The sequence below is a fragment of the Pungitius pungitius genome, chromosome 12 (assembly GCF_949316345.1).
Source record: "Pungitius pungitius chromosome 12, fPunPun2.1, whole genome shotgun sequence".
NCBI lineage: Eukaryota > Metazoa > Chordata > Actinopteri > Perciformes > Gasterosteidae > Pungitius > Pungitius pungitius.
This window is the reverse complement of record NC_084911.1, coordinates 9324956-9351641: the sequence shown is the minus strand read 5'-3', so window position 1 is coordinate 9351641 and position 26686 is coordinate 9324956. Positions and strand designations below refer to the sequence as shown.

Here is a 26686-nt window from a genome sequence, read left to right as displayed (position 1 = left end):
TGAAGTTTTGGCCTGACAAGGTCTGCAATGTACTTAATATCAGCATTCCCAAAGCGAAAGCGAGCATACAGTTCTTCAGTGGTGTATTGCTCCAGTGGTTGTGCACGCTCAACATACACCCTTTGACGGTATCCTCTTCCACCAACACGGTGGTAGCGATGGACAATACCTGCCATGTCAGTGTCTCTCTCTAAGTCCTCTGAGAAAGGCTGAATATAAGATGGCTGTCAAATACCCACACACCAATTGGCTGACGTGCTGTGGCTTGTGTTCAATTAAATCAATCATGCCCAAGGCCTACAAATACTATGTTCACTACAACAGAAGCGGTGAAACCATGGACTCAAAAGGACCTAATTTCACTGTTGCAGAAACCCATGCACTGCTGGAGGGTGTTAAGTGCCATTATGCCTCAATAGTAGGAAGCTCTGTTGCAGGTGGAATGGTGACTAACAAAAGGAAGAAAGACATTTGGGTTGAAATCACCCAGAATGTAAATGCAATGGGGTCTGGCCAGAAGAGGACCTTGGAGCAAGTGAAATTTAGATGGAAGAATCTGAGGGCCAGAGCAACGAAGGACCTTGCTGAGGCAAAAAACACCCAAACAGGCAACAAACCCTTTAAGAAAGGTGAATACACAGAGGTGGTTCTGGACATTATTGGAGGTGAGAACTCTAAAGCTCTGCATGGGATTCATGGTTTTGTTGGGGATGGTGAGCCTACAATTGTAGAGGAAAGTGAGCCAGTTCTTCCTAATGCAGAGGAAACATTCATTCTGGATCTCAGCCCTATTGTTGAAGAACAACCTGGATCCTCACTGGTAGAGCCAGCAGTCACAGGAGCTCAGAAAAGAGGCTTGAAGCATCCTTTGCCGAATAATAATGATGATGCCTATGAATCACTTCTTAAACGAGAAACTGAAAGAGCAGAAGCACAGATACTCCTGGCAGAGGAACAAATCAAGCTGACCAAACTGCAGCAAACCAAAGCGAAACTTCAGATCCGCCTCCTAAAAGCAGGGCTTGGAAATGCTGGTCTCTCCTCCTCAGATGAAGAAGAACCCTGAACATTCTTTATTTCGTTAACAATTGGATATTTAGCCATTTTATTTTTTAAAGATGTTTTCAAAATATCCACTATGTATTTGTTAATGTATACTTGTTTTTTATTTGTTGTGGTTCAGATGAGGGGTCATAAAAGTAATTATTTAATATAATTATTATTTAATATAATTTAATTAAGTTAAATTATGAATGGAAGTGGATGTTTATGTTATTTTTGTGTTTTGGCTCAAAATAAACACTTACAGTGACCCTATGTTGGCTCTTACTTCTACCTGTTCTTGACATAGCCCACATTGTGATATGTTGTCCCATTTAGAGCACTGTAATCCGGATTTGGTAATCTTGAAAACTGTGTATCTGGATCAGAGTGATCCAGTCCAATGTTGCTTTGAAAAACCGGCATAAAAGTAAAATGGATTAACTGATCCTGGATAGGAAAAAAGGGGATTTCCAAATGCGGATAATTTTGATCCAGATTAAATGTTTTGAACAACTGGCCCCTAGTGAAGAATGACTAAATAAGCCACGTTTATACCACATTTTATAATTCCTACAGTACATGGCTCAGCTCCAACATGTGTAGTGGGCATCACAATTAAAAGTAACAGACAAAGCTCATACAATTATTAAATACTGTGTGCCAGGAAGAGGTTGTATATTCTATGGGGGGTTAGTACAGGTTAGGGGTGGGGACCTTTTTGTTTATTTCTTTGTTTTGGTCCGTCCAGCCCAGAAAGTTATTGTTTATTATTCATACGAATTTGGTGTTTGTGTCCTTTTCTCGCACCGCGACTTCATAATTCTTTTGCTGGCATCGGTGGGCCCGAGCAGTGGGTTATCATGTTCCCCTCCCTTTTGGGAGCTGGAACGTAACATCCTAAAATGGCTATCACAATCAATCACACTTTAAAGGTTGATGTAGGATTGACAACATAAAAACAAACTGAAATATTTATTGTACTCCAAAACATATTTTACATATTTCAGTAATAGTTAAGTATTTCTTCATGCTCTTACTACTACCAAAAAATAGATATATAAATTAGAAAAGTATAAGCGACAGTTGTATATCAATATATCACACATTTTCAACAAAGGTATATTTATGCTTAGGTCTTAAAACATTTATTGTTAAAACATTTGCAAAATCAAGATACATGTGAAATGTAGACCTGAACTTGATTGATAAACAATATGAAAATAACAAAGTTCAGGTCTTAACAGGGATTTTAAGTTACTTTTTGAGAAGCAAAAAAGCTGTAGAGTAGGTATTTACATTTGTTATTAACCTAGAATCCAGAGTCAATCACATCATAGTCCAATTATTGAAATGCATACTCACATAAAAATGTAAAACACTGCCTATATTGTTCAGTACAAATATGGACAAATGAAATATAGTAATTCAACTTTCAAACAAAACAAATTTGGATCATAAAACTTGCTGCAAAATTCTTGACACACTACAGAAAGACGATGCGTGTCTCTTCTTTTTGTTTTAATGTTGTTAGTCCTGGTAACAAGGTGGAAAATAAACCCTTGATTTAGGATGATGATGATAGGCAGCCATATGTGACAGAATCATAGTTCTACTATACTATTTCACAACGATGTTGCAGGCAACAGGTCCTCTGAATGTGAAGCCCAGGTAGAACGTAATATTTTCATTACTATGAGGCACTGATGGTACATGGAGAGGCTGGATATTGAACCTCTTTTTCCGAGGGCCTTCAAGGTACACCACTCCATCTTCAGTCCACCCAGACATACCTTTCAGCATGTTTGCGATCTCAGGCTTTTTCCACGCCTCTCCCCTAAACCACTTCATGCGTTTCTCAGACACTGAGAACCCCCTTGTGACGGTTTCGAACTTTCTCTTGTGGACAAATTTATCTAGTCCATTTCCATTGCCCAGAAAGAAATGGGTGTAAATCCTTCTCTTCCTTTGAGGAATGTCCTTCTTCTTGGTCCAATAGCCGTTTTCCAGGTGTTCAACAGCTGAGCGCACAATTTCATATTTGTTTTCTTTCTCATCATTTGTGTCATGATCCTCTGGCCAGAATAGCAAGGTTAACAAGAACAGGGCACTTGGTAAGCATTTCCTTTTATCAGTTGGGAACTGAAAACAGAGTGCTTGCAGATCTTTTAGAGGAGGAACCTTTTGAATCTGTGGCGACAGGCACTTCAGAGTAAGGTGGGCCATTATGTAATTGATAATATCCCTTTGTCCAAATTTAGCCATTTTTGGATTATTGGGGTAGAGAGAAAGGATGGTCTCGAGAAGACGGACTGCATTACTCTGATCAGTTAGCTTGAAGAGGATGGACGTTATGTTCCCCCCTCCAAGTTTAAAGATGATCATGCGCTTTTGAAAAGGAGTCAGATTGGCCGCAGCCGATTCCCCTTGAAGCGCAGTGAAATAAGTTTCACTGAAATATTTCCCATACTCTGAAGATCTCTTTGCCAACCATTTGAGTGGATTGCTTATTTTCTCTTCAGAACTGTCCGGGGTCTCTTCTCCATCCAAACCAATGTCTGTCTGGAAGTAACTGAGGTCTTCTGAAATCCATTCGAGGGCATCATGCATCGTCTTATTTAGTTTTTTCAAACGGCCATGGAATGGTTCCCAGGCGTCTTCCACCTCCTCAGGTATGTAATCTGTTAACAGGTACTTCATGCACTCGGAGTGGCCATTGGTTCGGTTTGCAAACACTTGCGATGAAGAGATCAGTTTGAGCAGGCTGCATCCAACCTCAACCTCAGAGAAATACCCGGAGGTATTACTGTTGTCCATATCTGCGTCAGCTGCTTTCTCACATTCCTGAAAACAATCGAGGGCTTTTAGTGCCGTCTCCACAGCATCTGCTATATTCTGGGCTGTCTTTGGTACTTTGTCATTCTCAATGGCTTTGCACTTAGCTTGGAACCATTTCCTGTACACTTGCCCTTTTGTGTCAAGTATGTACGAGTTGTTGGGCAGCTTTTTGGCCGCTGTCTCTGCCCAGTATTTTGCCTCTTCAAACTTTTCATAAGTGTAATGCAGACGAGCAAGTTGTTGTGCAAAGAATGGATCTTTATTGAAACGCTCAAAAGCTTCCTTGAGCAAGTCAATTGCTTTGTCTGGGCTTTTTTCGTTTTTATTCACATGCTCAACCAGAGGAGAGAAGAAACTATCATACGTGTCCCCTTTACTTATCCTGGCTCGCCTTACGAAAAGGGCTCTCAAAAATGACAGATATTCCTCCCTTCCAAATCTGTTCTTAAAAAGCACGTCGTCACGGAGCAAATCCATGGCTAAACTGCTTCGGGTCTGTTGGTTCCCCAAAAGTTGCTTAAGAATTTCCTCTGCTATGAGTGGATGGATGATTCTGATTGATTCAATGTGCGTCTTTTCATCCCTGAGGTGCAAGAAGACTAGTTTAGCCCGGTCACCGAGTGATTCCTCAAACTCATGTTGGCGAAATATTTTCCAGCGAATGGTCAAGCCAAGCAAAGCTTCACAATGGGACTGAGAGATGAACGAGTTTTGAACATAAGTGTTCAGCAGTGCTACATAGAGAATGAGGGTAGTGACAACATCTTGGCGGTTGATGCCTTGCAGCAAATGTTCCACAAACTGTTGAACGTACTTTTCATCGAATCCTTCGCTCATCAAAACAAACGTCAGGATGAAGTCTGGTTCGTATTGTGTCTCGAGCACCTCTCGTTTTCCGGCTAACTTTCTCTTCTCTTGATCAGAGAGCTTGTGAGTGACGGACACATTCTGCAGCGGAGACTCCTTGCATCTTTTCTCCGGATCGTGGGAGCGTCTGCAGCTCAACAGAATGAAACACAGAGTTCCATGCAGGATTCTCTTGGTGTTGGTGGCAACCTCCAGTTCATTCCTGAGATCATCTAGGTATTCTCTGTCCGAGTCCTCAATGAGGAGCAGCACGGGGAGAGACTTCTGTTGATCTTTCTCTTCATATTCTCTCAGTTCAACTGCATGTTGTGCAACAACAGCAGCTGGGTACGAAGGCTTCACAACTGCACACCTTACACTTTTCCTGTTGTTCCACAGCACCTGTCTTGCGACAGTGCTGCCTCCACTTCCTGGATGATGGTAGATGTTTATACAGTTCACTGGAGTTTGATTGGCATTCGACTTCAAAGCATCATTGACGAAAGTGGAAACTTCCTCATAAGCATCTCTTTCAATGATCTCTTCAACATACTTGCGCTCAGAAAGCCACAAATTCAACCAATTTATTCTACCGCCATGGTAGAACTGCTGGTCAATGTTGGCTTTCTCTTCTTCAATAAATTCTTTAGTTGTTCCATCACAATGATCAACCGTCAGAATCTCAAGGGAATACATCTTTTCCTCTTCGGTAGTTTCAAGAAGACATGTCCCTTTCACAAACACTGGCAAGTGTTTCCTGGCGCATGCTTCCACAGATTGTACTTGCTGTAGAGTTGAATTAATGTGACTCATTTTCATCCCAACAACACTGGAATTGTTCACACTTTCTGTTCCACATGACCCCTCTGCAAAGCTTTGCCACTTCTGGAAGTTTTTCTCTGACTCACAGATGCAGATGATGTCTTCGTGGCCTTCCATGTCTGTGAAAAACTCATAAAAGGTGTGCAAGAGGGGTTTGTCAACCGGGGATGTGAGAAGAAATACGACCTGGAATATCCCCTTTGGCAAGATTTGTTTACAGATCAAAGATACAGATTCCCTCAGGACAGTCATTTTTGTTTTGATCCAAGTCATTTCCTCGCATGGAGTCTCATCTACTTTGAAGTCAGTTCGGCCATTACAAAAGATCCAGCTAGTTTGCTCAAACAGATGCAAGTGGCTTGTGAATTCTTTGATGCTCATGTCACCGGATATCCTGTAGCTCTGCAGAGAATGCATGTTTGCAATGTGATGCTGCAGGTACTTACTGCAAAGACCTGAAATCTTTGAGTCTGGGTCAAAGTCAAACACACAGAACATGTTCAAGTTAAGCAGCCATTGAATGCTGCATAGATCATCCGGGTTGAATTTGTTTGTGACGAGTATGAACCATTTCCCCTTTTCGATGAATTTCTTTCCCGAAGTCATTAGCATTTTGAGTTTCCGTCCGAGGTCTTGGCAGCAGTCTGGGGCACTGAGGAACAGATTATTTTCTGCTTCTTCTCTTTGCTCATCTCGATCTTTGATACGTTCATGAAAGTCACTAATGTCTCTCTCCAGCACCGGTTCTGTCTTTGAACCCACCCTCCGCAGAATCGTTTCTTTCTCAAATTCTACTTGGTTGGATGCCTCTTTAAAGTTTGGCAGACGTACTTTATACACCTTGGTCTTAACAATACTTATGGAAGGCACAACGTCAACCTCTACCACGTACATCTTTTCTGTACTTTCTCGATCCACAACCTCAATGAACCTTGGTGGCCGTACACACTCGCGTACATGCTCCCTGCCAGAAGAGAAACTCCTTTCAATGTAGTCCAAGGCGTCGACATAAATGTCTTTCTCTTGAACAGGGATACCAATTATCTCACCATGCACATATCCCGCATCATCCTTGCTGTCCATCACGCCAAAGTGTATTGTGCCGTTCGATCTGATATTCATACAGCCAGTTGCAAACTTAAGGACCTCTCTGGCAAACTTAGCCTGAAGTCTTGTACGATCCAATGTAGCGGCTTTGGCTAAAGATTTAAATTCATGGCATGGAGATATCAGATTAAAAGCACCCGATTCAGGTTGCAGGACTCTGTGCTTTACATATATGAAATCAATCCCTTCTTGATCAAACGGTCGTGGTCTGCAGTCTTCTTTTGCAGGGAACACATGTTGTTCCTTACCTGCTGGTCGATTTTTAACGACAGCTTGATCTTTCTCAGGAATCTGTGCCAGAGGACCTTCACTTTGAACAGATTTGTTATCAATGTTTATCTGCTCAAACTCCTTTTTTTTGCCAATGGTGGTCTTTTTCTTCACTTGAGACTTTTCCTTGGAGTTGTTGAGCTCATCTCTCTTTTGAATAATTAAATGGGCAGGCCCCGATTTCATGCCAATCTTTGACTTCAAAAAGTCCTCATCCAGTGCAAGAAGGATTTTTCCGTTCACCTCTTCCTCATACAGCTTTTCTATGTACTGCTTCTTCACTCCAATTAATGTTAGCCAGTCGCTAACTTGAGATTCAGTCCAACCCTCAGGTGGCTGCTCATGTTTGTCAGCTGTTTAGAGAGAAAAAAACATAAATGATTGATTATGATCATTTCGTTTGTTGCATTTCACATTTTGTTAACATTTCTGATGACGGGTTGAAAATGAAGAATGTGTTAGTCCATCTCAATACTTTTCAACTTCCCAATCAATTATTATTGTTATCTACGCGGTAGACTGCCTGCCTTCCAAATGCCAATAAGCGATCCTTGCTTACTAATGGATATATTTAATTTCATTCAAAAGCAACTTTGGCTGACTCCAATTAGTGAAAGTCATCCAGATCGCTAGTACTTGGTCGATTGAAAAGTAGCTTGAGCCCCAAAAATGTAGGCACCCTGGCCAATGACCTGCATGTTTGAATATGTATGGATTGTTTCGCTCCAATATATTTTGTACAATCCAAAATCACAAATTTGCATCAGAGGGTTTTACATCAACCTGACAGCACTTGTGGATTGCACTCAATTTGTCACTTTCACATGGTCGTCTTAACAGAATAAATTATTCATGTCAAACTAAGCAAAAACAAAAAAAATACTTTTAACTACAGAAAGACTAGAGTACCACAAAAAGGTACAAATGGAAAAAAGGAAGGCCATCTGATGAAAAAGGACATATCGCTCCACTCACCCATGATTTGTTTTAACTTCGTCACATTATCATCTTTGGCTTCTTCTTTTATCATCTTCCATCTACAAGAGAAAACAGTTAAATACTTTTTTTTAAGCTTTATTTAGATGTGGTGTATACATTTACGTAACTCGCACTACGATGGTAATACTGAATAAGCTTCAAGTGAACGTGGGGGTGTGTATGTATCGGAACGTGTCAGAGTTTGTGCCGTCCAATTCATCGAAAAAATAACCAGTAATATATGTAAATCAGACACCTGAGCAAAACATATGCTCTTCCGGCACATCCTCTCCTATAGGGGGGGGGGGGGGTGGCGGTTGAGGAGGAACCTACGCGGTTTCTTTTTTGCGTGAGAAATTGGATGCGTGGCGGGAGTCGGGAGACTAATATGAAGAAAAAAAATGCATTGAAAAGCAGCAGTGGCGATGCACGTGGGGGAAAAAAGTCTCTGCAATAAACAAACCAACGACTTCCACACACAAAGACGTCACTCTCTAGGTCGTCTTCAACAAAATAACTTTTTTTCCAACAATTTACCTCGAATAAGTAAGTGACCTTTCATATAGAACAGGTCTATCGCGCGTTCTTTTATTAAACTAAATAGCCTCACGTTATTTATGTTATGTAACTTCCGTCTTCACGCACAGCCTGGTTTTTTTTTACTCAAATGGTTCCTTACAGCTCTGGACACCAGTCAGACAGTTACGGTCTTAATGTTCCGCCTGAAATATGCCGCAAATATTCCCTAAAGACCAATGGGACCACAATATCCAGGCTAAAAGTATCTTAATCCAGCCCCCCCCCCCCCCCCCCCCCGTCAAAAAACGGTGCCCGTCTCAACAGTCTCCATTATACACCACAAAGCCGGCGGCTGTACGTCAGAGATCAGCCAGAAACACGTCAGCCTCACGTTGGGAGGAGATCATTTTACATCACCAATATCCCTATATTGTGCATATATTAAATAACCTACACGTATGCTCATATACATGTAGGTTATTTAATATATGCACAAAAACAGCGACACCAGGAACAAAACACACACACGTTCTCACCTCGGAATGAAACCGGTGAGCCTTTTCCTCTCCTGTGATGGTTTTCCTCAGGCGTTGTTACCGATTAACGTCTAACGGAGAACTGCAGTACAATCACTCGATCTGCCTTTTAAGACTGAGCAGAGCGCCACCCACTGCGCATGCGCACATCGCTAGGTTTCGTTTTGGAGGAAAACCCATCGAAACCAGCACAAGTGGACCCTGAGAGTATACAGGCCCCAGAATTTGGTGCTACGCCGCTGACAGTGTTAACAATACAGTTATAAAACTCTCTCATGCAAAAGGAGAATCGACAAATGTTAGAGTACTTTGAGCACTTGGGACAACCATGGGGTTTTAAGTGAGAAAAGATGAGGAACTGGTTTTAAAAATAACGAATCTATTTATGCGCTGGTGTAAGCTCAAGCAGTATTTATTTCATATTAGAACAACTCTGATCCCCACAAGTTAAGCAGAATTGCAAAGGTGGATTCAATTGACAAAAATCACGTAGAAAATGGCAGGTATAAAAAAGGTGACCAATATTTTAAAACATTGTAAAACAGCATTTAAAATTAAATAAATTCCACAGAAAACCAGGGGACACAGGCCTAGTGAGTCTGACCGTTGAATTTAACACAGTCCAAACGGGAAGAAAAGAAAGTCATGGATTACTACGACATTACTTCAAGTTACACCCCAGGATTAACCATTCCATTGTTAGTGGGGTGTGTGTGTGCGCACACCAGACACCGGCTCAGTACCGCCTTGTGTTCCACCTCTACGTGAGAGACATGCTTCATTTAAAATGTCTGCTGTCGTTTGGAAATGCTACAAAACTACATAAGAGTGACACCATGAACAAAGCAACGCTAAACAATGTTAACCGTAGCTTCCCCTGACAATACAGTCACGCCCCTGTGACCACTAAACGTGTCCATCTTCTTCTTGGCGCCCCACTGTTGTATATATATATATATATATATATGTCAATATTCCCCCAAAAGCCATCGTGAGATACAATAATCAAAACAAGTAAATGTGATGTGCAAGTCATTGACTTCACTTTGACACCCTTAAAAAGTTATTTGTGTTGGATCTGCCACTTGGATATCTAAAACTCATATTTGATTGGTTTGCTGCTCACATTAGCAGAGAACGACCTGCTGTATTCAGAAGCCACGCTGAACACCCTTTGGAACAGTCCCCTCTGACCGAGTCAGCACAATAGTTTTGATTGACAAAGCGAAGCAGTTTAGCAGCATTAACTGGAATCAAGAACATTTAGCACAGTCAATTTAAAGATCTGTACCAATGCAGCATGGTTATATAAAAAGAAAAAAAGGCACATTGGCCACATTAAAAATGATTCAATTTCAGAATCAGTTTATACAAAAATATACATACAGCTTTTGTGCAGTGAACACAGGGCTCACTCGGAAATACAACATTGCACTATAAAAACATCCAGAAATCCCCCCCCACACACACAAAATAGAGGCCACATGTTCTTGGGACAAACACTATTTTTGGACATGCCGTTATAAAATAAAATATTCTCTTTGCTCAGTCCAGCTACAAGATAATGCTCCAACAGCCCCGTGTCGGGTATCCGACTTCCTCGAGGCCGAGGGGACGGTTCGGATCAGGATACAGTTCCACTCAGGCGAGCAGAAGGCACTTAAACGCGGGCGCAGCCGCTACGCCCGGCCTGTGGATCCCAGGCACTGCAGGCCTGGTCCTCACCAGCTCGCGGTGCAGCAACCAAGTCCCACTCGGTGTCCACTGTTGAAGGCGAAGCGCCCATCTGTGCTCCGTCCACCCGACTCTGGTTCACACCGGTTCGTTATCCGGTGCGGGAGGAGCTGGCGGGGCGTGCGTCTCAGACGGACTCGACTCCCTTTGGCCGAGAGGCTCTGTGGGGGGTTCTGAGGCAGAGGCAGGGTGCAATGTTTCCCCCTGCGAGGCAGTCTGCGTGGGCAGCTGGGGCTCTGCAGGCGGTAAAGTTTGAACAGGCAGATGTGAGAATACGGGCACATCGGGTGAAGTGGCGGGCGCCGTGTGTGGGACCTGCTCCGGCTGTGAGCACGGCACCGGGACCTGTGGTTGTGATGATGATGATTGTGTGTCTGTTGTTAGGTTGCATGGCTTATTTTGTCCATGTGGCCCGAGTGGGGTGCACTGGGCCTGTACTGTTGCGAGCTGCTCTGCTGTGGAGTAGTAAGGCAGGAACAGCCTCTCCGACACACAGGTCCGCATGGCCCGGTACGTGTGCATTAGCAGGTGGGGGAAGCGGGAGGTGAAGTAGGAGACAAAGTCGTCAGGGATGGAGCCCAGAGTCTCCTGGACCTCCACGGGTAACTCTCTGTAATGATGTTTCTGTCGGGACGGGAGTTAAAGCAATGAGTGCGACTGCAGAGACGGCGTCTTCTAAAGACAAAAGCACGAGTACACATTCCTACCTTGTTTCTCATTGCACGCAGCAGGTCTCGGACTGACCCGCCCTTGTAGGAGCGAAACCTACGCAGGTCTTCAGGAGAAAAAAAACACCAGATTTAAAATCACTATCCAACAAAGAACCATTAAACCCTGAGAAGACTTTCCCTGTAATTGTCGCTGACGAGCACATGGCACTGGCTCTATAAATGACCACATTTGTGAGCATTGACATCTACTGTGGCACAGTAAAGCAAGTACAAATAGGAGTGTTGGAGTGGTCACATGAAGGATTGTGTAAAGAGATGTTAAGGTGCGTCCTACAGTGGGAGTGGAAGTGAGGCTTGTGCATAAAGAGTACACAGAGCTTTAGTCATGACTCAACAGTGATTCATACATCTGGCCCTCAAAGTTTGACTTGAATAACCATTTCATGAAGGTAGTTGTTTTGTAAATGGAGAAGATCAATGTTTTATTTGAATGTATCCTGTTATGATCTCGTATGAATCGGTTTTCCATCTAAAATAAGAAATAACCAACAAAACTATATCTGCATTTTATTGGACCAGGAAAGCAAAGTCCAAAGAGAACACGTTACCGTGGCAGCACTCAGCAGGCGATAATGCTGACATTAAGCCGTACTTCCTTATTTTACCACTCACCACAATATTTTGTGCCATCAGGAAACGGCAGTCAGTGCGGTTATGAACCTTTATAGTGCACATTCAAGCAGCTAAACTAAAAACAACTAAACTAAAATACTTTCAGAGCAGTTTGTGAAATAAGACACTTTAACCCTTTGTTTTAACAAACAAAAGAAACAACAAGAATCTGAACCGCTTCTATTTGACAAACATGAAGCCAGTCTCATACCCGTCTGCAGGGGCACTGTGATATGTTCTCTCCAGTCAGCCTTGACAACAGCCCTCCCACCTCTCTCCAGCTGTCTCACGATTGGTCCGTCCAGCGGTTCCTTTTCTATTCTGTCGCTGACATCCTGCAAGCAACCGGAAAACAAACCACTGTCAACTAATGTGCAGACAGAGTGTGTTTGAGCTTTTTGTTATTGTCTGCAGAGGGCGTGAGCAAAAAAGAAAAAAAAACTATTATATGGCACATCAATGGAGTTCAGAACACACAACACACACAAACATACAACACACCAGGATTCCAACAGCTCTGAGGCACGCCTAATAAAGATACCATAAGCACAGAGAAGTAAAACGCTGACCTGAAAGAACTGCAACTCCTTCTCCAGGCTCCAGAAGAAAGGGTGTTTGAGAACGCTCTCCGCTGAGGGCCTCCTATGGGGCTCCATGCTCACCATCTGCTCGATTAGATCTCTTGCTACTATGTCCTCTAAAATAATCACACACGGGGTGTAATGACACATCATCCATCGTTAAACACAAGTGGTTGTTTTCTTTACCTACGAGAGCCTTTGATGTTGTGCGGATTTCGGCGGTCCCAGTGGACGACACTTCACGAATCTCCCACAACTCCATCTTTACACTGACCACCCACCGCGTGACTCTCTTTCTCCCGAAGAACTCACCATGTTTGTCGGTTTGCAGGTGGTCGAGGCCGTACGTGCCCAGCAGGATGTTTGCTTGCCGCTGCAGAGACTTGCCGAAAGGATGGCTTCCCTGAGACACCACGTAGTAGAACACGCAGCCAGCAGAGAAGATATCAACAGCGCAGGTCTGCAGGAGACGAGAGGAGGACAGAGGAGTCACAAGTGTGTTCATTTAACACCAACCAATATTTCTACGGGTGCCCTTTCCACTCGACTCACCGGGTTGTCTTTGCAGTCCTCACTGAGGACCTCGGGGGCGATCCAGCCCTCGGTGCCCGGCACCCCAGACCTTCTGCTGAAACTGTGGCGGCCCACTGCCAGCTTCTTACACAAGCCAAAGTCGGAGATCATGGCCCGGACCCGACCGTGGGCGTTGGGCATGGACACCAGGATGTTGTGAGGTTTCAGGTCTCTGTGGACTAAAGATGGAAAGCGTGAAGCCGCCAGTTGCTTTAGTGGTGTGGATGTTGTTTGGGAATGCAGATCAGGACCAAAACAATAGCAGTTACCTATGTTGAGAGAGTGCAGATGGGCCAGTCCGGACATGGTCTGCTGAAGAAGCGTTACTGGTTCTAGTCCGTGACGTTCAAAATCCTTCCTCTCCACATACTAGTGATGAGAGAGCACAAACACAGAGGTCATTAAAAAACATCATGATTAAGGCAACAAATTCATAAACGTTTTTGTGCCTAATAAAACAGAAAAAGACTCCAGACTTAAGAGTTCAATTAACCCGAAAGTGTTGCATTATTAAGGAAAACTAAGCTAAAACTCAAGTTAACTCAATGTGGTCTACTGAGCCGATCATTACCTCCTGCAGTGAGGCGGCACACAGCTCGATCGCGATGTACTGGAACTGACGGTCCCTCTCGGTGCAGAAGTAGCGGATGACGTTGGGGTGCTCGTCGGACTCCCTCAGCAGCTGCACCTCGCGGTCTGCAAAGCTGAAGCACTCTGGGAGGATTCTCTTAACTGCCACTGCGCGGTTGTCAAACTGCCCCCTTGTGGAGAAACATTGCAAGAACATTGTTGGAATAACTGGACAAATTAAACAAAAAAGGTTATCGGGACAAATTGTCGACGGGTTGTTGGGACTTACTTGTACACGATGGTGCCCTCGGCGCCGTGACCCAAAACCTCTCTGGGGCGGAACGTGACGTTGCCCACTCTGACAGTATTGGAGTCCTCCTCTGAAAAAAAAAATGAATAATGGATCCATAATTGACAATTAAAAATATTTTGTATGATCAAACCATGTGCTTTCATTCTAAAATCTTGGATCTTCACCATCTTCGTGCTCGTTGGCCGAGCCTCCCAGCTCAGACACGGACAGGTTGCTGTGGTTGGAGGCGCGGGGGGTGACATTGGGGCTGCTGTGGTCCGAGCATTCGTAGCGATTGTGGGCCCCCTCCAGATAGTCGCTGTCCGCGGCCATGCCCAGGCCCACGTCCGTAGCGGGGAACGGCTGCTGCCTCTGGAGCAGCTCCAACTTCTCCTCCATCTGTCTCTGGAACTCCTGGTGCTGCAGCTGCTGCTGCTTGTGGACACTCTGTGGCGAGAGAGGAGAAACGAAGAAGTGCGCTCAGCACCTACGGCCAACTGGGGGAGGCCAGTCCGGCTTACGGTCCTCTGCTCCTACATGGTTTTCAGTCATTGCCAGGTGGTGTCGTTTGACTCACTTTGGGGTAAGTAATCATAAAGGCCACCCAGCCAGCCAGGAGGAAAGTAGAGAAGATGATGGTGGCCATGTCTTTGAGCATCGAGTCCACAGGCGCCTCTGGACGCGCAGTGCGCCCACTGATCGCAGGTTCCTGGATAGATGTTTGTGGTAAAGGAGAAGGGGGCACATCATCCATCACGTCACCCTTCACTTTCTGGGGGGGAAGAGGACGAGTCTGAGAAATGTACAGATGTTTTGAATTCAGATCTTCGAGACAAAAATATATCACTAGTCTCACACACACACACACGCACCTCCTCTACTTTCTTGTCAGTAGTCGGTGGGATGACGTTGCCTTGATGGCGAGGAAAGCTGTCGGGGAACTTCTCAAGGATCTTTTTGTGAGCTTCAGGAGGCGTCTCATGATGACCTGAAATGCAAGATTGGCCATTTACTAAAAATGAAAACACTGACTTCAGGTGTGATGCTGTGTAACTAGAGCTAAGAACCCAATAGTGTGATTCACTTTATCGTCCAGCAGAGGGCAGTCAAAGAGCAGGGGACCATTAAAGGCCATGGACTTAAAAATGCAGTAAACATTACCAAGAGCGGAACCTTTTGACATGCACCTGGGTTCATTTGCATATTAACAAGCGCATTTACATGACCGTACATATATGACTGTTCCAACCAAACTACAACTGCAACAACCATTTTAAAGAAGTCTTTTGCGATGTCAAACCATAGCCCATTAATTGTTAGTGAAACTGAAGCCCCCTCCACCCTGTGTGGGATATCCCTTGGTGCGCTGAGGTACCTATAAGGAGCAGGTAGTTCCTCATGAAGTTGATGCGGTTTCGCTCCCGGAGCGCAGCGTTGAACTTGACGCTGGTGCTGGGCGTGATGACACACTCCTTGTCCTCTTCGGTCTCCTGGCTGTCCGGACCCTCAAGCATGGGGAAGGTTCTGCCACGGGGCTGCGTGCACACACACACACACACACATTCAAAATTCAGGTAATTTTCCAAACTAACACCTCACATGATTACATCAAAGCAGCATTAAGTAGGACTTGAGCGAGTGAGAGAAGATGAAACCGAGACAGGACGTAGTCATACCGGAAAGCGCAAACCAAAGATGTTAATCGACTATGAAAACTACCCAACCGCTTGGATATTTTAATGAGAAATTTACATATTTCAAGTTCATCTCTTGCTGATAGTGTTTTGCCTACAAGGGAGCGAAATATAGAGCACACACAACGGCCACTCACCACCACCGTGACTCCATCGTGCACCAGGGAGGGAGAGGCATAAAGACTGGTGGAGTATTTACCCACATACAAAGTGGCCCTAAAAGAAGAAGAAAAAGGTTAACCCAAATACTTATTCCATGCTAAATTAAGACTCCGATCTCTGGCAACACATCTGGAGTGAATCCACTGGTTCTAAGCAGAGAAACATGCACAGCGCCTTAACCACTGAAAGTCCCGTTTGTCCTTTCCAGTAGAAGCAGGTGTGAGCACAATACATGAAAAGAAAACTGCGCTGCTGTGAGAAACCACAGCTGAAATCAGGCAGCACACTTGTGACCTAAACCATTCTCAGACATCTGCACATCTTGATTTATACCCTTTCATTAAGCTATGTCCCTTTCATTGACGGGACACTTGAGGGAAGACATCTTTTCTTAAAAATGGGTCAGGAATTGTTACTCTCGCCATGCTTACAGGAACTTGTTCTTGGGCTTGTTCTCTTTGGGGAACGGGTACTTCCACTGCGTGATGCGGCCGACCTCTCCCGACATGAAAGTGAGGTAGCGCAGGGTTTCCACGGCGACGTTGGTGTGGGGAACTTTCCGGAGGCCCTCGCGCTGCCAGATGTACATGGCCACCACCGGCGAGTTGTAGTTCTGCACCCACTGCACGTCTCCCGAGTCGCTGTCCACAGTCACCACCAGGCCGTCCCCGTTGGACACAAAGTGAGCGACCTCTGTGGGGGAAGCAGAGCGGGCGGACGGGTCATCGACACCGTCTGTGGGGGAAAAATACTGAACGGAAGGAGCCGGCGCGTCCCAGAGGCTTACTGTATTTGGTGTCATCGTCGGGGAGGGTGGAGGCGTAGTCGGAATAGGTGGCGTTCCAGCGCAACTCCCGGCTCTTGGTGTCGTAGATGGTGATGGTGTACTCTTAAAAAACGAGGGAAGTGAACAACAGTTTGATTTGGATCGCTTTGCTTTCTTTACACAAAAGCCAGGCTTGGAGTTTCCATTTCTGGGTGTAAAAAAAAGGAGGGTTGAATTTCTTTGTATCGGGAAAAAAAGGGGACTTGTAAAGACTGGGTGAAACAGAATACTGCATGTGCGTTGTTTGGTGACGACCTGAGCTGGGACTTGACACCAAGTCAGGGATGGATTTAAAACAAGTGTCCAGTGTGCAGGGCTCACAAGCTTGAGGCCCTTTGTCTATGATGATCGTACGAGGGAAAGAGGAGGGGGGCTGGGGGACTTTAAGGCGAGGGAAGGGATAGCAGCAGAAGCAGTAAATAAGGGTTTGCCAACAGTTTCGGATTAGAGGATGCAAAACAAAAACAGGGCTGTTGGTAAGCCCGACTAAAAATCAACAACCGAATGGGATGGGTGGATAATCTGACGAATATGAGGCCCGGCTGAATCGTGGATTAGATTTTTCTTGTTTTACCTGTGCGTCCCAGATAGAGAAGCGACGAAGAGGGGCACAACATCTCTGCAAAGGAGGAAGTCAAAGTCTGCTGCTTCTCACCAGTCAACAGGTCCACCACATACCACAGGTCCTGCTTCTTTCCTGCACACACACACACACACACCTCATTACAGCATTCAAATGGCTCTTGGTAAAAGCACAACATATACTTCGTTTCATAATCCAAAATACTGCTTATTGCATAGTTTATATAGTCAGTGGTTCATTTATGTTTTTCGGTCTACGAGTTGTAATTATTTCTCTTACTCGTCTACATTGTGAAACACCCATTGCAGAGAAGGGTCAAATTTCTGCTTTTCTGTCAAATTGTGCAATTATAAAAGCAGCAAGACATATGAGGTATTTTTAAAAGGTGCACCTGAGCAGATTCCGATGTCATTATTTAGCCTTCCTAATGAGTCATTAAAATCAGAGACCCATCATGCATAGGGATTGGTATTAAAAAACTCTTAGTTATAGACAATTACAAACACAAATCAAAAGCCTCACACATCTGATCGTGTATGGACTTTTAGAGAGAGAGCGAGAGAGCGCATTTGAGCCTGGCAGCAGCTTTAAAGAATTAAACTGTCACTACGGTATATTTGCACAGGCCCTCCATCAGCGGTTGTAAATTCAAAAGAGCACCAGCCACGACCTTTTGGTTTGGAGGAACTGAAGCCGGAAGAAGATATCCAGATAGCAGGGACACGTGATGGACACCAATAAAAAAAAACTACACAGCAGAGTGTTGGAATCAAAAGACAATAGAAATCTTTCTTTGGGGTAATTAGCCTTACCCATGTAAAGGACACCATCGGAGCTGCGGCAGGGAGAAGCCTGGACCAACTCAGGGATGGTGAACGGTAACTTCTGTTTGGTCAAAATGAACGAAGGCACGTTAGGTAACAACAAGACGACAACAGACCACACCATTGACGCATGGTCATGGTCGCAACCTAACAATGAGGGCGCATTTCTCTCAGCATGACTGAGGGGGACATCTTCTTCTGTAGAATAGGGAAGTGAAATGAGTTTCTCTCAAGGCAAGGAAGATTGGGGTTTGGGGATTAAAAAAAAAAGTAATTCCTCTTACTGTGAGGCCTTCCTTGTTCTTTCCACCCAGAGAATACAGGCTGCCATCGATGGGGTCCGGCAGAAACGCTGGTCTGGAGTAAAAAGATTCAAGAAAGACGCGTCACATCTCCAGAGCCTCACATCAGACAAGCTCAACGGGTTGCCATAGTGGTTTGCATTCATCATCTTTGGTTGTTTGGACAGGTGCGGCGCATGGACGGCAAAGATACGTACTCTGCCACATGCGTGGGGACCTGAAGAACTGGATCTGTGAGGAGAGGAAGAAGAGACACAAGTCAGGACCAACAGGAACATCGAGCAACCGCCGAGGCAGCGCCCCGAGTTACGTGGGCGACAGTCAAGTTCAAAAGGAGAATGGGTTACCCTCAAAATGAGAATTTATAAACCTGCACTCAAAACCCAATGCCAATTATGCATTGCAGATTATGCCAATTAGGTTCATTGGCAAAATGTCCTTGTTATTGGCTTTTTTCCAATAAAGCGCTCTACTGCAGTCTCACTGTTATTTATCTCCCTTACTGGAATCCCAAGTTCACAAAATTAGTTATAAGGGAACAATGGCTACACTTCATGGTCGAAAGAGACGACCATCAAACGGCAAACCACAGATGTGCGAGGAGGAGGCCGAGGAGTGGAAGAAAAAAACAAACAAACAGAGTGACTGCAGAAGACGAGCAGCAGGCACTGAGGTGACCCTCCTCCTAGCCCGGTCTCCATGCCCGCTCCAATACACGTACACCACAGCCGACACCTAAGCACCTGATCAGTGGGCCATGGGCGCTCTGGGATTCTGTTCTGAGGAGCGATGAAACCAAACGGGGACTTTTGGGGCTCGTGGATCAGCGGTGAAGTTTAAAATGCATGTAATGTTCCATGTATTAAAAAAGGATCTGTGTAGTCTAACAATTATTCCTACCTTCTGGGCAACTATTAGCTTCCATTCAGCAGACAATTGGTTTAGGATTCATCACATTTATGTCTTCCATCCGATCTGTCAAAGTCATTATTGCCTTGTGTTGCAGTTTAAGACTGAACAACTGATGATTATAATCAAATGAAATGTATCAGTTTAAAACCATGGTCAGCACATAATGTTTATGGTTAAAACATTACAGCCTAATCTCCATTGTTAATGGACAAATAGACACCTCCCTGCAGTGTGAACATTCAGGGCGGAGACCAGATGGTGCGGATCTCCGGGCAAAAAAAAGCATGTGTGTGTGTGTGTGTGTAGGGGGGGGGGGGGGGGGTTTGGGGGCCCGTAGGATTACCTGGAGGTGGTCATTGACTACTGTGCCCAAGTGGCCTCAGCATTTGTTTTACATAGTTGCAGAAGGTGTTGACAAACTCATTCATGGAAATAAGCTAAACTACCGTTGGCTGATCAAATAGACGGATGTTAGCAAATCTGAAAGGGGGGGGGGGGGGGGGGCGTGCATGCATCCAGGTGAAAGGATTACGGTCCGTCCCGCGTTCTGTGGGTGTACCGTTGCCTGACCGGAGCACAACAGGTGTGTGCCGAGTGGCTCCGATTTATTCAATAGCAACGAGCCCAGGAAACAGATGGCGGAGGAAGAAGCCGTGGCCTCCGATTATTAATCACTTGGAGAATTAGATGGAGCTCGACCAGGACATGTGGGTTCAAATCAGAGTAGATTTAAGATCTCCTGAAATGCTTTAGTGCTGCACGGTGTGATGAAATGGCTCTTTAAGTCTATGAAAAGGTAAACTACTGGAAAAACGGCAAATGTTTTTTCCAGTAACCCTCCAGTGCATCTCATCTAATCGCCAGGTGTATGGCGCCTGCATTAACATGGTAACCATAGCGCATGCTGTGTGTGTGTAGGTGACATTAAAACAACGTTGCTTACCCATGCCCACTCTGACCTTGATGACCGGCTATTTCTGCCCCTGCCCGTTAATAATTACCCAGTTTCCACAGCTAAAAGAACATCCAGCAGCATATGCTCAGTCTAATCCCAGAAAACATTTCCAACATGTCAATAAGTGTTTCTTGATCACATTAAGTACATTTTGTTTTTCTTAAACCATGGTCAAGTCAAGATTATTGGTTTTATTGTTAGGAGTAGCAATGCCATCATATTTTTGGGTTCAAATGAAATATGCTCATGCTCACATTAAGATTACAGTGTACAGTGTAAATAAATCAAGAACCCAATTTAGATACCAACAGATATCCATGTGGCATCAAAGTCTCACATGTGGCGCCCAGTTAAATTAAACTTTTTTGTTGAAAATTTCAGTGGATCTCACGGTTTTCCCCAAGGCAACAAAACAAAAGTGACACTCAACCGCTGTCGTCATCCTCCTACCTTCCTTCAGAGTCCATTTGATGGTGCCGGATTTCTTGCTGACGGCGTGAAGGTTCCCATCCAGCGTGGACACGAAGAGCAGGCTCTCAGAAAGGGAAACCGTGGCGCTGCAGAACCCCTACAGAAACACAACACACCAATCAGTCCCGTCAGTAATCGGCCTTTATGGTCCGGGTGGATCGACGTGATCATTAATACAACTCTGACATTAGCGAGCGGGCTTGTATGAACATGCACGCTCCACAGGGGAGGTCAAACACGGGGGGCTCTGCCTCGGGGGGGTGTGAATAATGACATTACTGATCCACACGCAAGGGATGCATAAAAATTAAAAAAAGGACAGCATGGCCATTTGTAAACGTGGCAGAAGAAGCTCCATTGTCCGACAGATGTTTCCACCATCGATACGGTCAGCGTTTTAAGCCTGAGGCGGTCGGGTTGCCCTTTGGGAGCGAGGCGGCTCGGCCTGCTCTATTAATCAATTAATTTCAAATCAATACCGTACAATGAGGGTTGAAGAGCAAAATACACGAGACACGCTGCCAAGGGTTCAAAGTAACAGCCGGAGCCCCGCGGGCCGCAACGTGGCGGAAGGTAAACAAACTGGGCGGCAGCGGGCGCGCACGTGCTGGGCTTCAGGCTGCGCTGGTGTTGACACCCGGCATACCTCTTGGTGGGAGAATGGGCTTTTCACAATTAGCTGAGAGAAGAGCGTGCTGCCACTTCACTCTGCGCAGATGAAGAGTGGGCTGCCACGTGGGATGGCTTCTTTCCAGAAAGTCTCACTCCCACTCAGGGAAACGTGAAAACACTCGGATCGGTTCGTTACACGATGAAAGAAGACGAGGTGAACAAAAAGATGCAGGAAATCCAGTAAAACAATTGCCTTATGTCTTTGGCTTATGCCGGAATTAACCACACCCCTGTGCTCCACTCACCCACTGTGGAACTCCCTTTGATAACCAAGCCGTGGGGCTTCTTTAGGGGTCTGACTGAGCGGTCAGAAGGAGGCCATGCACGTTTCAGCTCATTGCTGCCATTACAAAAGCCAATCTTCTGAATCTGCTTCTCACTGACTGGTTTATCAGCACTTTTTCTTAGTTCTCGGCGTTGTTCTGACAACGCCACTTTACCACAAGAAAGGATGGGCAGACAAAGCTCTCCTCTCCTACTAAAACCAGAGGAGTATTGATCTCCATAACTGACTGAACAGCTCCCTGGAGAGGGGGGGGGGGGGAATAGCAGATTATCAATTACACATAGTATGTGGGAGACAACGTGCCTTGAAGTCGAGACGCGAATACAACCACCACAGCCACTGGCCCGAGTGGATTCATGGAGAGCAAATTACACCAACAGGCTGCTCCCCCTTTGTTCAGATTCACAAAGCAGAAACAACCCCATGAACCAAAAGTGCTGCACATTCTACGGAGGGAAACGTGCCGCTCATCATCCTTCTCCTCTGCCTGCTGTCGTCTCACATCCTATGCAAGCATTCCTGTCAATATTGTGCACCTGTGACTGTTCCCACTCGCCAGCATGCACACACGTGTACAGGGAGAATCATAACCAACTTGTTTTTGCCCACCCCCCCCCCCCCCCCCGTGCTCTCTGTCAGGGGTCTCGGTTTCACAAGCAGATAAAATCTTAACATCTGTTGGCCTCCTTGTTTTAGGAGAGGACACTGATATTCTACATCAGGTTTATAGTTTCTGACCGAGGTGGTGAGTTATAAAGCCTAAAAATCGGGGATTTCCCCACTCACTGTTGTGCAAGAGAGTTATGCAATGCCACAGAACCAACATCTTTGCAGGGGATCAGATGTCCTCGCTTCCTTCTGCCCAAAGAGCCGGGCACAGCTGGAAGAAAAAAAAAGGACACCGACTGCAAAGCACACGATATCCCCGGTAGCGGAGTGCAGAGCCTCTGTTCTTCACAGTCCCTCGCATGGCAGGCCAAGCTGAACAGAGGACAGGCTGTAACTGGCAGCTTTCCCACAAGCCATTCAGGAGCACACCTGTGTTTTCACCACGTTCTAGGACACCGCCATCCCTTCAAGACGGTGAAGTATTACAAGAGCGGGCCTCTTCATTAGGAGAAGAAGTTAGAGGTAAGCGAAGATGTAGAGATGCCCCACAAGACTGCCACCAAAAACATGAATGGTGGGAATCCACAGGCAGGATTTTCTTCAATCCTCGGGCCTTGTACGCGATTCACGCGTGATGCGACGGCAAAACACAAAACACTGACTATTTTAATGAGTCAGTTCTCAAATTCTCAGTAGCAAGGAAATTGCAGCCAGTTTGACTAAAAATAACCCGGATACAAGATTAGCTATAAAGCAGCGGCCTTCGCACTTATGTGGGAGGCTTCAGTAAAATTTCTTGAGAAAGGGAAAACATTAAAATGAGCTTATTGAGTCAACATGGACAACAATAAAACTCATGTTTGCAGGCGAAACTAGAAAGATGTCTTCTAGTCTGACCCCTCCAATGCATTATTTAGGACTTTACTAAAACGGTCACTGTTTTTCTGTTGAAAAGTGGAACACTTCTACCACAAACACATCTTGCAGCAATGAGCAGGCTGTTTGCAGCTTGCTTTTCTGCAGACAAAAAAACGACACAGGAACCACAAAGTTATTATCTCTCACGTTTAACTTGTCATTAGGAGGTGTCAAGCAAAAACAGGCAAGTGAGCAAACAACTTTATGAATGTCAATTAGAAAATTCCTTTGTGCACATTGAGGGCGAGGCCGCCTTAAGGACGACCTGATGATCCTCTCACACGGCCGTAAAAGAAACTTGAGGTTCCCTTTGGGGCTGAATAAAGATGACACAGGCAAACACAAACAGGATGGTTTAAAATATACTGGACAGGTGAGGAGACATGCCGCAGGGGAGGAGGACGGTTCAAAAGGTAATTATGTTCCACATTTTACACACAGTGCGCGGTCCGTGCGCGTAGTGTGAGAACAACGCCCTCCTTGGACAACCAGACTCCCCACCAGGCAGAGAAGAGCCCGAGACATGATAGGGGATTAAGAGGCTTCTTTAATCTGCTCCTTAGCCGTAGAGGTTTACGCTCCTGGAGGCGAGCATCTCCGCCCGGAGAATTTGTAAAGAGATCTGGCCGAGTTCGACCCGTTGGCCGTCCCTCATTCGTGCCGGTTAATAATACCGCGGATCGGGTTCTCTGCTCTCAAATACCATAAGAATTAAACTAACGATACATCGCTGCCTGATTTAAACGGCTTCAGATTGCTGGAGAGGTCCAGGCCACTGAAGGCTGCACCTCAGGGATTTACTCTCTTGAATTGACATTTTATTCTCACAGTTTGATGTAAATGAGTCTATTTGGGAGTAATTAATGTCAAATATTCATGTCTACGGACGTCTGTCGTCAAAGACAAACATTTCACCAAGCCGTCCACTCGTCCGCCTGGTTTGCCACCTTTGTTTCGGCACAAAATACTGACTAGTGGGTTTTACAGTCACAGAACGACGAGAAGGACTTGTGTTCCATCTACAGAAAAGATAAGGAGTGTAAACATGCAAGTAGCAGAAATATTAACATATAACCAATCTTACACGAAAACACCAACACAAGCTGGCACAGGCACTTTGTTTCAACAAGTGATATTTTTTCTCTCCAATATTGACACTTGAGGAGAGTTGGTGGCATGAAAATAATTAAGGTCAAGGTTATTTAAAACAAAAACAATAACACAAACAGAGCAGATTCTCATTGTTGCCTAGTAGAGATTATTTTTTTAATTCTCCGAAGTCCAAACAGTGTCTCTGAAAGCGGATGCCAGGCTGGTGTTCGTGCTCTGAACGTCTCATTGATTTCTTCTCGTGCATTAATTCAGTTATGTTCATTTTAGGTTTTCACTAAATTAAAAAAAAGTGCTTTTAGCCAGCAAGCTAGCTTTAATGTTAGCCTCACACTTGCATCATATCAAGACAACACCCAGCAGAGAGACGTCAAGGGTTCGCGGAATGACACGCATTTAAAAATTAAGAAAGTCACCTCGCGAACAAAAAAAACACGCCTGACATTGCGCAAAAAGTGCAGTTTAACCGCTAACTCCCGAGCGAAAATGTCACCCAACTTAAGCTAGCTTCTCCGGCTAGCCTCGCTCACCTTTTGTGGGAGACCGGCCCAGCAGAGCAGCGCACACAAGCAGCACAACAGGGCCCGAGTGCCGCTCCGCGTCCGGTCCATGTTCTCCGCTCTCGAACCCGCGACACACAGGCGGTCGGGGCGGCTACATGGGGGAAAGACGTCCCGGCTCACGACCACACGCTACCGAAGCGACGTTTTAAACCTGCGCTGTAACGTCAGAGCCATCAGCGGCGGACGCAACGCTGTATCCGCTTCTTCCTGAAGTGAGGGAAGAAAAAAAAAGAAAGCGTGGGGGGCTGGACTTTGGGATTGATATCCTAACGAGTGATGGAGGAGGGGAGAGAGGGAGGTGAACGTGAGCCAATCAGAAAAGACCCGCTGGAACCCGGATGTTGTATAAACTGCATCCGGGGGACGTTTTTCTGCAGATACTCCACTCCTCGAGAGCATGCGGGTCCGGAACGACCAGTCGGGCTGCAAAGACTCGCTTCGGCATGGATAGCAAGCGCTTATTAATGTTTATGTTGTTGAGTGATTATAATGATAGGTGACGTAAGTCTGCTGGAAGAATTCCTCCAAATTTTCTCTCCTTACGGTGCCTCGTGGAGCGGTGACTAGGCCTCATCGGCATGGAAATGTGGTAAAAAATATAGATTTTTAACAACGTTGACATTGCAAATTAAGTGAAATGAGTACCAATTGCTTATGATCTGCTTTGCTACATTCAGGGCCGGTTGTGAACGTGGATCCGTGGCGTGTTCCTGAGGGGATCGGACACGTGGACGCAGAGCGATGGCGTGCTCTCACGTGGCTTCATGGCGGTGAGTATTTCAATGACTTGTGATACGAATATAAAGTCAACTTTTATCGATCCAACTTAACTCACAGACACCAGTCGTGTGTTTTTGTTTCTCAAAAATAATGTTCACTCAAGATCCTTTCTTTTTCCAGGAAAGTGGCTGAATCCCTGCATACAGCAACATGGTAAGAACCTCAAGTCGTCAGAAACACGATCGTAGCTGTTACGAATGATGATCACAATGCGTTAGACTTCTGATTTCACATTGAAGATACTCTTGATCTGACTTAACCCAGAGGATGTTTCAAAGGACGGTGTTTAAATAACAGACGTGACTAAACATGTTTTTCTTCTCCTGCAGCAGCAGCTATCTGAGAAATGGACAAGCCAGCATATATTACATGAGGACGCCTAGAAGCGGATTTTGGCCTATCCTGTGTCTACTTCATATATGTTGTACCCATGGGAGCACAACTTTTTGAATTAAAAACCATTGTCAACAAACCGAATCGTGTCATCTTTCCTTCCACTCCTTTTTTTTGTCAAGTTGATTTGTGGCACTAATTTCAACCTGAGTGGCCTTTCCCTTGTCCATTCATAAAGGTGAACAGTAGTGCGAGATCATGTCTTGTTATAACTGGAGCTTCTTGGCTATTTCCCAAGTCTCTCTTTTAAAGCAAGATACACATTTTTACAAATAACTAAGTACAACAAATGTGTATGAAAGTAACAATTGAAGGCAAGCTGTGTTTAATGTATTTGGAATAGAAACTGTAGCACAAAGAATTAGTGTTTTTTTTTTTATTGACATCCATGTAACTAAAATCTAGCTTTTATGCAGATAAAATGTTTCCTGCAAGATTTTATAAATTCATCCATAGCATGTAGTCTGGTAAATGCTGCTTTAATATAAATTACTGGTTATGGTGTTTGGAAAAACTTAATTCCATTATATCCAAACCTCTTTGAGAAGTGAAAACCCCCTCATTGAAAAATTAGTA

At 45.0% G+C, this 26686-nt stretch overlaps 2 protein-coding genes and 1 long non-coding RNA gene across 4 annotated transcripts; 1 reads left to right on the top strand and 2 right to left on the bottom strand.

The window, feature by feature from the left end:
* Nucleotides 1-2001: 2001 nt before the first annotated feature.
* Nucleotides 2002-9083, bottom strand: samd9l (sterile alpha motif domain containing 9 like). Its single transcript, XM_037476320.2, has 3 exons — nt 8958-9083; nt 7900-7961; nt 2002-7277 (listed from the first exon to the last, which is right to left on the bottom strand). The coding sequence occupies exons 2-3, from the start codon at nt 7952-7954 to the stop codon at nt 2662-2664; spliced, it is 4671 nt and encodes a 1556-aa protein (XP_037332217.2). The 5' UTR covers nt 7955-7961; nt 8958-9083; the 3' UTR covers nt 2002-2661.
* Nucleotides 9084-9353: 270 nt separating this feature from the next.
* LOC119219859 (serine/threonine-protein kinase/endoribonuclease IRE1-like) lies at nt 9354-25172 on the bottom strand. Of its 2 annotated transcripts, none has more exons than XM_037475309.2 (22): nt 24905-25172; nt 20759-20876; nt 18639-18672; nt 18424-18496; nt 18128-18200; nt 17307-17429; nt 16694-16795; nt 16338-16599; nt 15882-15960; nt 15426-15585; nt 14923-15038; nt 14628-14843; nt 14236-14497; nt 14048-14138; nt 13760-13949; nt 13458-13557; nt 13168-13367; nt 12928-13075; nt 12604-12731; nt 12246-12369; nt 11399-11466; nt 9354-11315 (listed from the first exon to the last, which is right to left on the bottom strand). In XM_037475309.2, exons 1-22 carry the CDS (start codon nt 24983-24985, stop codon nt 10770-10772), a joined length of 3294 nt encoding a protein of 1097 aa, XP_037331206.2. In that variant the 5' UTR covers nt 24986-25172; the 3' UTR covers nt 9354-10769. The 2 variants fall into 2 exon arrangements, with proteins under 2 accessions (XP_037331206.2, XP_037331207.2); XM_037475310.2 differs by having other exon boundaries at nt 14628-14822; nt 24905-25171.
* A 114-nt stretch (nt 25173-25286) lies between these two features.
* On the top strand, nt 25287-26188 carry LOC119219860 (uncharacterized). Its single transcript, XR_005120549.2, has 4 exons — nt 25287-25526; nt 25615-25707; nt 25838-25870; nt 26047-26188. It is a non-coding gene; the product is annotated as an uncharacterized LOC119219860 (long non-coding RNA).
* Nucleotides 26189-26686: the final 498 nt, after the last annotated feature.